Below are 12515 nucleotides of genomic sequence, written 5' to 3' on the forward strand. Positions count from 1 at the left end.
TTAAACAAAAGAAGTCACAAAGTATCTGAAAAATATGGAGCTAACAAAAGAAATTTTCATTGCAAAATCCCAATGTACAAGGCATTTTCATCAAGATATTTTCCATAGCTCAGAAGAGAAATAAGTAAAGAAACATTCCACCAAAAGTGAATTCTGTATTATTCAGAACCCACGTTTTTGCGTCTCAAATTTGTCAGAATCAGTCATTTTTGCAGCTGGCTAAAAATACTGCTCTAAAATTTGTCGCATCGATGAAGCGAAGAAGAATCCAAATTGGGCCGAGGTGCAATCGTCGGAATATAACAAAAATAAAATAAACAGCGCAATACTGTTTCATTAAATCTCAAATCACAGTATCCTGATAAGCAGGCGGACCGCTGAGAACAAACTGACGCTGGCTTTGTCTAACAATGTCCGTTCGACTGGGAACTTGAGGCGTAGCTCTGACCCCATGATAATTGCTATAGCTGGACCTGGCGCTGGCAGGTCTGTTGCTGTAAACATCGTCCAAATCCTCCCCGTTCAGGCTTTGCGTACTCGTTTGTTGAAAAGTTGGATTGCTCTGGCCCTGCCACTGCATGTTAGCCTCGGTCGAGCGCCAATTGTCAGTCAGGTTCCTCGTTGACGTTGCATTAACGTCCCAATTCTGGTTGGCCGTTTCAGTGGTCGGATTAGTATTCGAGTAGTTCGAGTCCTGGTTCCACAAAGTGGGCACCGAAATTGCCATGTTAACAGCCTCGGGTTGCCATTTTGAATTCCTAGTCCTGTCTCTATCCCAAGTGTTGGAGATCCTGTCATAGTTCAGCGGTTCGTGAGACAGCGAGTTCACATTTTGGTTTGTCAAATTACTCGGCTGTGTATTGGCGTAGAGATTTTCTTGCTGGTCTATTATTCTGTTGACCGGATTCTTGCGCCGCGATTGACGCACCGAACTCCTTCGACTTGATCTCCGTGTTCCGTCCCTTGATATCACAGAGCGACGTTTTACTCTCCTGGGTGTCATTGGCTTTGGGGATATGTTTTCGTCATTCGTCGATGGCTCCGGTTGAGAATACTCGATGCTGTATAACGGCCTTGGCTGCTTTTTCTTTTTACTCTTCTTATCTTTAGTTTGTACTGCTGCAATGGAAAAAAAAAATTTTACCACATATCTCAAAGGGTTTTCAAAGTCGAGAGAACACTTTGACTTTTTCAGAAATCATGTCCATTACATGTTATGCGATAAAACAACATGTGATGGGATTTTTTTTTATATGTTGATGACAATTAGTGATTACAAATATTTCTTTGTGATTATGAAGGTTACTGAAAATTCTTATTCTTCTCAATAGAGGAATTACTTGGCAGCTATTTTATGCAAAAGTTAAAGCGGTCTGTTCTGTTTCTTTTACAACTCGCTCATTGAATTCAATTTTTGAGGTTTAACGCTGATCATTTGATCAAATAAAAATAAATCTATTCGGTATATTATTAGAAATAAAAAATTTATCTTAGAGACCCTGGATCTCTAGAACTTTTCAAAGATAAAACACTATGCATCGAGCAACACCTTACAGTATTTCAATACTGAAATAATAAAATTGATTAAAAGCTGATAATAGTTGAAAATTTATACCAGTGCCCATTCTTGAACTAGAAGTAAAAATATTCGGTTTAACAATTATGTCAGTTTTTTTTAACGATGTTTTAATTCTAAATTTATGAATCCCCTTGTTATTAAGTTGCTGAACGCACTTCTTCGCAGAGAATTAAGAACGATGAGCGTGTGAAAAGAAAAAATTTAAAACACAGAGAATAAAATAACGCAGAAAGAGACAGAGGAATGTGTTTTAAATATGTGTCTACCAAAAAACCGAAGCGGAAAAACCGTGTTAGATAAGGAAGGAGGGAAACTATCTAGTATAATATACGTAATGAGGGATCGAGTTAATAAATAAAAAAGCAAGCGGTATAGTATGTTTGCATAGCACATTTATTCTTGTCATTATTGTTCAAAATAATTACTCTACTATAATAAAATATATATGTATATGTATAGTACACAGGATGATATTTATTACGGTTACACCAATGTATCAAAAGTTCAAACATACTATGAAAAAGACATGCCTACTGCATGCCTTATAAATTACACCCAGCCAAACTAATTTTAATTTCTATTGAAGAAGAAGAAAAAAAAAACATGAACCATCTAAAACTAGGGTGAAAACTAATTTAGGTATGAATTACATGTGGGTAAGTGTGAATATGATGATTAGCGATAATGATAAAATAAAAAGACATAACTTAAGAAAACGCTCAGCTCAAATATTAAATAATCGGCTAAAAACACGGGACGACTGCACTATACGTTTGAAATATCAACGTACTTCGTTGATATTTGAATGAACGGAAAGTTTTTATATATTCATCAATCTCAGATTTTTTCAACTATTTATTTATCTGTTTATTTATTTATTTAGTTACTCGTCTTTATGTTTATTTTTAAGCGCAAATTGACTAGCCACGTTACGTGAATTGTGTATTGAATTGCAAAAATGTTATCACACGGTGTATGTATAGGTTTCAATAAATGGAATGGAAAAATTCCAACAGTCAAAGCTTCCTCGGTGAGAAAAAAAGGTACAGTGAGATAGAATGGAATAAAAATATACGTTGTGATTGAAATAAATCTATAACAGAGGAAATAATTATTTTTAACGTCAATTATGTCTTACTATTTATATCACATATTTTTGCTACGTGAAGTTGCAACTATATACTGTTTAAAATCTGTTCTCACAGTATTGGAATGTTAAAGCTAAAAGTGATGAAGTAAAAATTTATTTTTAATAAATATATCATAATCTCCATATATGTATGTATATTGTATATATCTATACGTATAGATACTTCGTTCAAGTCTTTGAAACCATCCTCTATTTCAAACTTCTTTCAAAACTCTTTCAATGTAGAACGATATCTGTCCTACTTTCTACATTAACTCCCATTGAATTGTTTAAAAAATAGAAAAAAAAAAAAAAAATACAGTACCGAAATTTCTGAATCCGATTTTTTTTTACGCCACATTAAAAAAAATGGCAAAAAACACTTTAATGCCAAGTTAAATAAAGTGCGCAACGCACCAGTGCAGCCTATGAATAATATTTAATAAACAAAGTTATATAAACTCCAAACAAAAGTCATGCACTACAGTTAAAAAAATTGTAGTTGGAATAAATTAAAAACAATATAGATACGCACCGTATAGTTTCAGACTATCAATAATACATACTACAACTGAAAACGAAAGTAAAAACTACGACGAGTAAGAGAATTATGAAAAAAGAATTCTCTAATTAAAATCTACGACCGAATGAAGTAGGGAAATTAATTTCTTTTCCAATCAAGGAAATGAAGTAATTCTCGACAACTGTAGGAACCCAAATGAATTTAATAACTTATGGTTGAACTGAAATCCTCAACATTGTTATTACTATGCTGTGTCATATGCAAATATTTATACTTATTTATGCATATGAAATAGAAAATATATAGAAATTCAATCGCATTTAATTCAAATTATCGACGATCCTGATGCGACAAACCGAGTACGAGGAACTAAAAATCTACCTAAACTAACGCTCTGCTTATCTGAATTATTTGGCAAGTATAGGAATTGAATAATCGTACGTGCGTTCGAAACGCGGTTGTCGATAGAGAGAAGAAAAAGAAAGAAAAAAAAAATACAAGTCAATTTAGCTCGTTCCTGATTATTCTTTGTTAGAAACATACTGTTGAAAAGCATTCGGTGCTACTTTGTTCGATGTGTAAACTAGAAATTGACGGATTCGATAAACTCTGAACTAATTAAACTAAAAATTATTCCCATACAATGACAACGGCCGACTTTCTCTCTTGGAACTCTTTGCTCTGTTCTGCGTGTCAGTCGTATCGTTTACTTCAACGGCTAGCCTAGGGTCAGAATAAAACGATCTTAGAGGCTGCTCGCGAACGTGATCAGTAAAAATCCGAGGCTTGTAAGAATTTCTGTGCTGTTTATTAGCTACGGTACGAGTAGGCCTCATTTTAGCCGATACGACTGGGCTGTATTTTGATGAATGCGGATAATAGTGTTTGCTTTTTTGATATCTACCCTTGGCAGCGCCGTCTAAAGAATCATACTCGTCGCAGGGTGACACAGACCTCTGCAAGTAATCTAGGGGATTTGAATAATCGATGGGATACTCTACGTTATGTCTGGATGCGTTATCCCTGTCAACGACGTTTCTTACAGCTGATAAATTACTCTTGTTACTTCTGACAGTGTTATTTCTAGACGATGCGTTTCTACTTCGCGCAGTCGACGTGTTAAACACCATCATATCGCTGTTCTTAGCGTGACGATGATTATCCGAGCGGTTTAAAGATCGCTGCGAACTTCCCGCGGTACCTGACCAGCCGCTTTTATTAGTGTTCAAACTTTTCGTGTTAGAATTATTATAGGGTGGCGGCGGAAGAGCCGAATAGCTGACGTACATGGGATGTAACGGCGTGTGGCCAGCCAACCCAAAGTCACCACCTCCGACAAAGTCAACTGAAATTTTACCCATACCACGTACGATTAGATATTATTTATGTTAACATATATCATTTCATTTCGTCAATTCGACGAATCTTTCAAGCTCCGTAAACTTAACACACGCGTAACACAAAATACAATTATATACGTATAATACACGTCTCTTCTCGTTAGATAGAAATTACCAAAGAGAACTGGTACAGATCATCAGTAATTATTACTTCAAGTATTAAAACATTTTCAAGTCACAAACAAGTTGCACAGTCTCAAATAATTTATGAATAATAAATTTCAGTCGTGCAGTTTTACTATCGTCAAAAGCTTGTTTCAGGTAATTGATTAACAATATCCAATTTGAGAAAAATTCTTTTTTTTAATTTAAAATGTCTTGATCATTGCTAAATTTCATATCAATGGTTCATCTGATTTTCATTGATGAACTTAACATTCTAGCAAACATAAATCTAAACGATTATTATTGGACAAACAACAGGTGTAAAACTTTACAGAAAAGTGTCAAATTCAATTTTATACTGCAATAAGAACTATTGAAATAGTAAATCAGATTGCTCTGTTAAATGCAAGAAATTGAATTTCTAACTTCAATATGCCAACTATTAGAGCTGTGCCAGTACTCTTCAATAATGGACAAGTAAAGGGATTTAAATTCGTTGATATTTGTTGCTGAAAGCACATATGAGAAAAAGAAAAAAAGGACGTAACTAAAAATTTTGAAAGTAATTATGAAATTTTCCTCGCAAGAGCAAAAATATTTCAGAATTCTAAATACTGATACATGGTATGTACCACTAATTACAGATTACTAAACATAGGTATATACTTTTGCATGCCAATATAACAACAAATAACAACTAAAATATATCGTGCAAATGATGTCCGATTAATTGGATAGGATGCACTTACCAAAGTGGTGGGTCAAATCCACCAATGAAATCAACTGTAACCGATAACCCTTTCAATTGCAATCACAGATTAAAGTAGAGCAGTGATTATACCCTAACAATACGCTTCAGGTATTTAAATTTGATAACTACATTTCGTCTATTCTCCAGCTATTGGTTCAAATTCAAATATCTCGATTTCGGGTATTTTTAAGAAAAATAAGAGATGTATAAAATTGTTGATTGCAATTGTTTTAAATTGGCAAATTAATTGCAGCAGAAAAATGAGAACAAAAACGACAGAATAAGTAAAGAAAATAAAGCAATAAAAAATTCACCCACGATCGAGACATTTTCTGTCCTTGGTCCTTATTTAGAGATCTTGTGGTTCTTAGTGAATTGTTAGTATATGAAGAAATAACATGACGGCTGTGATTAAGAGGAAGGCTGTAGTTTTAGTAATTAAAAAGAAAAAAATCCAACACCAAACCACATCCTACGAGATAAAATCTGATTCATATTACTGAGGTTATAGATGCTATCTTCGTTTCAAATATTGCAATTTATAATGATTTATGCTGAATTCTAGGGACCTGCTCATTATACACTAATGATTTTATTTATCAAAAAGAACAGTAAAACGTATTATCACTCTTCTTACACAATAGTTTTGGTTTTTCTTGTTTAATAATTTGTATTGAATCTAATCTGTTTGTAATGATTTTAATAATACAGGAGAAAAAAAAACGAATATAGATAAACAATTTCAATTTCACATTACGTGATAAAACAAAGTACGATGTTTTTTTTTTATAATACTCACAGCTATCATCTTCCTCAAGAAAAACCCGACTCAAGCAAATTCCACCCACTGTCGCCATCAGCTGCAAAGTATAAAGTTTATTTTGAAAAAAGAAAAACTATGCAGAATATCGATGCTGTTTTTCCTTCTCAATATTCTGTGTCAACTACATGATTTATGATAATTACCGCCAAAAGACATTGCGTTCCTGCATGAAAAACTTCGATGACTTGATAATCCAAGATACAGTCAGTAACATTGGGTTTTGGTGGCCTGGATGATTCTTCTTGTACCGTTACATTGTACTTAGGCTTGCATCCCGGCCCATTAGCATACCACCAGGAAAAGCTACCAGTGCCCAGATTGAGGACATCGCTATCCTAAAAAAGTGAAACTTATTGTCACGAGGATTATTCGAATCATTATAAATTACTTTTTTACACCGGATATTCATTTTCTCGTAAAAATGAAAATGCTTGAAAAATATTCTGATAAAATGGAGGAGAATTCAACGCATTTCAATGCAAAAATACTTTCATATATCTAACAATTATCGATCATACGATCAAACTTCTTTAAACAATTGATTCCAATGAGTCATACCAGTTCTTCAAATAAACTTGAGGAAAAATTAGCAATTATATTAAATTACGTTGTCTGGTCATCCAGTTGCTCTAAATATGGTAAATTCACTTGGCACGTTTTAGTAATGACTAATTCGCCTATCTACTTACCTTGTCCAAAATTCCAACACTGAGATAAAAACATATCAAGAATATGTTCCACCCAAGCCAGAGTACGTTCCATACACAATACTGGAAGTAAAAAGAAAGAAAATGAGATTCACGTAAATATGTAGGATCAATATATTGCAATAACAGTTAAAAACAGGTAAAAAACTAGAATTGCTGATTGATAGGAGGACTAGAATATTGAATTTTCATAGACGCGATTAATATGCACATATAGTAATGCATTGCATAAAAGTGTGTCCACACAAAGTTAGAAAAGACCAAATATCAAATATAAAAGTTGGCTTGTTAAATAACTGCTTTGATGGAACGAAGATTTGCAACTAAAAATTGCAATTTCTGAAATTTTTATATGTTACACTGTACACAAATGAAATTCTATGTATTCAATCATTTGCAGGCTCTACTGCAAGGTGTAAATTCAAGTTTAAAAGGTGAAAACAAAAATCATAAAATATGAATAATAAAAAGAAAGGATCGTGCATTGTTACAAAATTTGAAGATTTTTGTTCATTTGTTACATGCATGTAAGGTATCCCTACTATTAGGCTCAGACAAATGAACAGGAAAAAAGGAAGATATAAAAGAAATGAGCCAAGTTCGTTTTTCGTTCATTCTTTCTTTCACCACCCAGTCATTGATATCATAAATCATGTGAATACTCACCACAATAATGTATTTAGGCCTATACTGAAACGCTCCAAAAAATCCGAGAATAACAAATATGATGTTGAAAAAATTGACCAGTATCGGTGCCCACATGAAACCAAGTGAGTCGAACACCTGACGCTCTATTGTTGTGATCTGTTAATGAGAGTAAAAAAAAAAGGAAAAATAAACAGAATAAATAACTGGGTAAAAAACAACGGAAATAATTTATCTGCAAAATTCACGAAGCAAAAAGTAGGAGTAAATATTTGACAATTCCATGAGAACAAAGACACATTATATTCCTGCCTAAAATTGGTTGTTGGGAGCTCGATGGTTTTATTCTTAAACTTGTCGCATGCTGTACTCGTGAGGAAGACGAGAATGTGATGTCATGGCTCAGAGACGAGACGAAAGGCTTTAAATAAACGGAGTGATACATATACAAGTCCCTTGATTTGTGTTTAATTTTTTTGTCGCTCAATTTCAGCCAGAACTAATTGGTCCGTGTTCTAAATACTTGGGCAGCTGAATTAATGCTATCATGGCAGTCTCTAAGTAAGTTATTTACTCAGCTATGCAACGCAGATACATACGGCTACGAATGCGCGCAGTTATCTTCAATTATTTATTTTCAATTATTATGTAAGAAAGGGTTGCATCGATTCCACGATAAAGCGTTAAAAATGCACAATCGGTTCGTGGCATTGCGTAGATACAGGGATTGCAAGAATAAAAAAGCTGATTTTTTATAAGAGATAAGTGCGAGCGGAATAGATATGATCCGGAAAAATAGAAAAAAAAAAAAAAAAGTGCGATTGCATCTGGTGCGATTTGATAAAGCGAGTAGCATCTAAGTACGTGAATTTAACAAACGTTGAAGTTTCCGATTTATCTACATGATGAATGAAAGATAGATTGTTTGCCGATAATACCAGGAGCTAGTTTCATTTTGATTTGTCAGTTGTTAAACTTCTTTGTTTCTCAAGACCGTGGGTTGGTTTTGTCTTCGAAAACAAAAAAGGATTTTACAACGTTTACCATATTTATACCGGATTTCGAATATCAAGCTATGACTCAACGCCGTCTCAGGGAATCGAGTTTACTTAGGTAAACTAGCTGCCGATATGTTAATTAAGTTCGCGACAAATGCAGTTTATAGGAAGCAGTTATTATACTCACAAGCTGAAGGATGCATATTGTCAGTAGAAAGTGCCTTCTGCTACAAATTCCCATGTCATTGGGACCAGTTAATTTTAATCAATCAGACCGGATCTCGCAGCGCTAATAATAACTATGATATTATTATTTTTGTCACAAAATCATCACTGCGGTTTTGGTTTCTGATGATGCTACGCTACGGCGCTGCCATTTTTCAACCAACACTTGTTGTTTCTACACCACAAGTGACATCTGTTCACTTTATATTGTATCGAGTCAACCACCTGCTGCCACCTGCGCACTCAAGCCGTGCAACTAAGGCAACTAAGGCAACTAAGGCAACTAAGGCAACTAAGGAAGCGCTTATCTATGGATACCATAGATTATTTTCTCTCGATTAATCGATCGACTCGATCATTTTCCCTCACAATCAGTTTTTGTTTCTTATTCCCAATGCAATATCAATTTATTTGATTAAAGTATGAATTATTATTGTCACTATCTTATTCACTAAAGGTACATAGTTGATATAATTAGTGAAAGATAAATGAATATTTTCATCTGATATTGAAAAACATTTTTAATGGAAGTACAAGTTATCAAAAAACTTTTCCGCTATCAAGACTACGTGTTGAAATTTACAAAATATTGGTGTTAAATGTACCGTTTTAAAAATATATTAGATAATCGATCAATAGATTCATTTTTACAGACTCAACACGACTGAACTTGGAGCACGTAAACACAGAAATGGGGTTTTGTTGTTTTTGTAAGAAAATAGAGAAAATACATTCGTCGTTGCATTTCTTCAAGTAAGTATACATATAATGAAAAAGAGAAAGAATGGTTTATTCACAAATTTTGCAATGTTTCGTTCAAACTTACACAACTAGATGAAATTTATTAAATTTTTAAATTTATTTATTTACTTACTGAAAAAAATAAGAAATAACAATAAACAAATAAAAACCAGAAAGATACGTAGACCTGTGGGTACTATAATCAAAGTAAAACTGTTAAGTAAATAAAAAGAACTAATCTAAAAGTAGAAAAAGTTAAAAATTATGTACAAAAAAAACTAAAGGTCCGTTCATTTTTTGGCCGAGATTGATATGACAGTTATTTGTATGTTCGTACGCAGGTTTCCAAAGCAAAATTACAAGGAATGGATGAAAAATATGGGTCGAGAAGATTGGATACCAAAGAAGCATGATACCTTGTGCTCGGATCACTTTACCATTGATTCTTTTGACTACGGAGAATATCGGGTTCGATTAAGAAAAGGAGCTCTACCAACAATATTTGGACTGCTCGATAATGGCAAAAGTACTTATTACACATTTACAAAGAGTTTTCATCTTATTTCGAAGAGATAAGAAGTATCTACAGTTGAAAAATTATTTCATTCATAGCTCATGGACTGTATCTAGTTGCCGATTAATGCAATTTCCTTCACTAAAAATGATTTTAGACCGTCATAAAGAAGCGGTCATTTCCCCGCAACAAATAACCAAGTGCAGAGACATCAACTTGGGTTTCGAATCAGACACAAGGACTTTGATGCCAATGGTATACACTGAGACATCAGAGAGTCCTTCGTGCGCATTCTCTGGTTCTGATTGTGAGCAAAGCATTGGTATGATATATAATCAAATATGATATATCAAGACAAGAAGTGGTGTAGTGAATTCAAAAGTAGAATTGACAAGGTCTGCAATAGTTAAACTTTTATCGTTGGAATTCTAGCTTCGTAGAATGCACTATTTTCCAGAATCGCTACAAGTTATCCACGTAACGTTATAATCTGTATATTTTGTAAATAGATGTTGCAATATTTGTTATAGATGTGAATGATACAGAAGACTCATATGGTAAGGATAAAATACTGCCAACTTCGTTGATTGAAGTGGTAACGTTGCATACTGCATCTGCAATACAGGCTACACAAAGTCGAACATGTAGGAGTCGATCGGTTGAGCATGATCATCATTACGTTGACACGCCTGAGACATTGAGAAAAAAACTAAATGCTGCTCGTTTACGCATATCAAAGTTCCAGTCTGAACGAAAATGTATGGTGCAACAGGTGAAAAGGTTGAAGGTAGCTATCAAATCAATGAAGTCTGTGATTGAAGCCTTGCAGGGAAAGAAAATGGCCTCTGAAACAGGTTTGTACAGTCTGTCAGTTTGGGAGTCGAAACAGCTGAAATGTTCACTCGTATGATTGAAAATAAAATTGAAAAAAAAAAAAAACCTATGCCGACAAAAGTACCTACCTGAGCTCCGAAGCTTCGCTTTAACCGTCCACTTTTACTCTCCAAATGCATATAATTACGTTCGTGAAACTTTTAATTCTGCACTCTCCCGCTCATCTGTACTGCGATCCTGGTATGGTAGTGTCAATGCAGAACCTGGCTTTTCGGTGGAGTATTTCAAAACTCTAGGACAAAAAGTAGAGCCGATCAAATCTAGTCATAAACGATTAATTTGTACTTTGATGTACGATGATATGGGAATTAAAAAGGGGTGCCAAAAAAGTCAGAATAGTATTGGTCGTGGACATGTGAACATTCGTGATGGTGCGAAGGATTGGGATGATTTATCCGTTGCCACTAAAGTTGGTGGTTTACTTTTTGTTCCATTAGAACAGAGTTAGAAACTCCTTGGATATTTCATCACAGAAGGCTTAGGTGCAGACAGTCTACAATATCTGTTTTTGGACGCTATTTCTTAGGGCTTAAAAGTTTGCTGAGATTCGACAATGAGCAGATTTGGCAGACTGGAATTCTGGGAGTTATAGATTATTTGGCTGGCACATTAGAAGAATGCTCAAGTTGTTAAATCTTCATGTAAAACCGGGTTTGTAGGGTTCTACACTACAGTTGTGGCAATCGAATTCAATTCGAATGTATGAGAAGTACATTAAACCAGAAGTTGCTCCATTGCGTTTTTTTTTTTGAGGCATAACGAGTAGGGGTGGATGATGTCCAAACCCTACAGCTGCTCAGTTTGTTTCCGCTTTCAAGCATCTTCTGATTTGTCATGACTCTATAAAAAGGCTGACGATTGTAGAATTTGCAAAAAATATAATCTTGATCGATCATCAACGCCATCAAGTATGGATATACAAATTCAAGAATTCCTTCATTTCGCATGGTGCTTACCCAGTTCAATCACTGAATTTTCACAACAAACCATTGACTATATAGCTGGCTTTGCAATCCAATCCATGCATTCACACATTAAATATGATGAATGTCTACATGCTTGTAATACTGCATATTCAACACCTGATCCTCAAAACCTCTGCAATGTTGTAACTTCAATAATCCCCAAGACACGCTGGGGATTGGCCATACCATCACTTAGTGTGGTGACAATTTGTCGTAATCTAAAGAAACTGTTCCGTAAAGCGTACAAATGCGATCTGGGTAAGCCACGACCGAAGAAAAATTTTCTGGCAATGCTTTGTTTGGCAACGGAAAAGTAGTTACTTTCTTCAAAGACAAAATTGTTTACTGAATTTGACTCCTCCCACGCAGCACTAGCCAACAATCTTCAGTGTACAGTACAGTGTGGTGTAGAAATTGAATGAGGGTTGATTTGAATAATGTCTAAATTTTTACTGCGATGACTTTTACAGAGGTGTAAGTAATATTACTACTATTAATATTTTCTAGATAATTGAT

General features: G+C 34.4%; 2 protein-coding genes across 3 annotated transcripts; one reads left to right on the forward strand and one right to left on the reverse strand.

Moving 5' to 3' along the window:
- Positions 1 to 15: 15 nt before the first annotated feature.
- Positions 16 to 9115, reverse strand: LOC124405123 (sodium/potassium-transporting ATPase subunit beta-1-interacting protein). Of its 2 annotated transcripts, none has more exons than XM_046879773.1 (6): positions 8848 to 9115; positions 7684 to 7821; positions 7000 to 7080; positions 6454 to 6645; positions 6287 to 6347; positions 16 to 1119 (listed from the first exon to the last, which is right to left on the reverse strand). In XM_046879773.1, the coding sequence occupies exons 1-6, from the start codon at positions 8899 to 8901 to the stop codon at positions 344 to 346; spliced, it is 1302 nt and encodes a 433-aa protein (XP_046735729.1). In that variant the 5' UTR covers positions 8902 to 9115; the 3' UTR covers positions 16 to 343. The 2 variants fall into 2 exon arrangements, with proteins under 2 accessions (XP_046735729.1, XP_046735730.1); XM_046879774.1 differs by lacking the exon at positions 16 to 1119 and adding an exon at positions 3216 to 4576 and having other exon boundaries at positions 8848 to 9106.
- Positions 9116 to 9576: 461 nt separating this feature from the next.
- LOC124405129 (THAP domain-containing protein 5-like) lies at positions 9577 to 11269 on the forward strand. The gene is made up of 4 exons (XM_046879781.1): positions 9577 to 9638; positions 9968 to 10152; positions 10298 to 10462; positions 10671 to 11269. Exons 1-4 carry the CDS (start codon positions 9577 to 9579, stop codon positions 11048 to 11050), a joined length of 792 nt encoding a protein of 263 aa, XP_046735737.1. The 3' UTR covers positions 11051 to 11269.
- Positions 11270 to 12515: the final 1246 nt, after the last annotated feature.

The sequence above is a fragment of the Diprion similis genome, chromosome 4, assembly GCF_021155765.1.
Source record: "Diprion similis isolate iyDipSimi1 chromosome 4, iyDipSimi1.1, whole genome shotgun sequence".
In the NCBI taxonomy this organism is placed as follows: domain Eukaryota; kingdom Metazoa; phylum Arthropoda; class Insecta; order Hymenoptera; family Diprionidae; genus Diprion; species Diprion similis.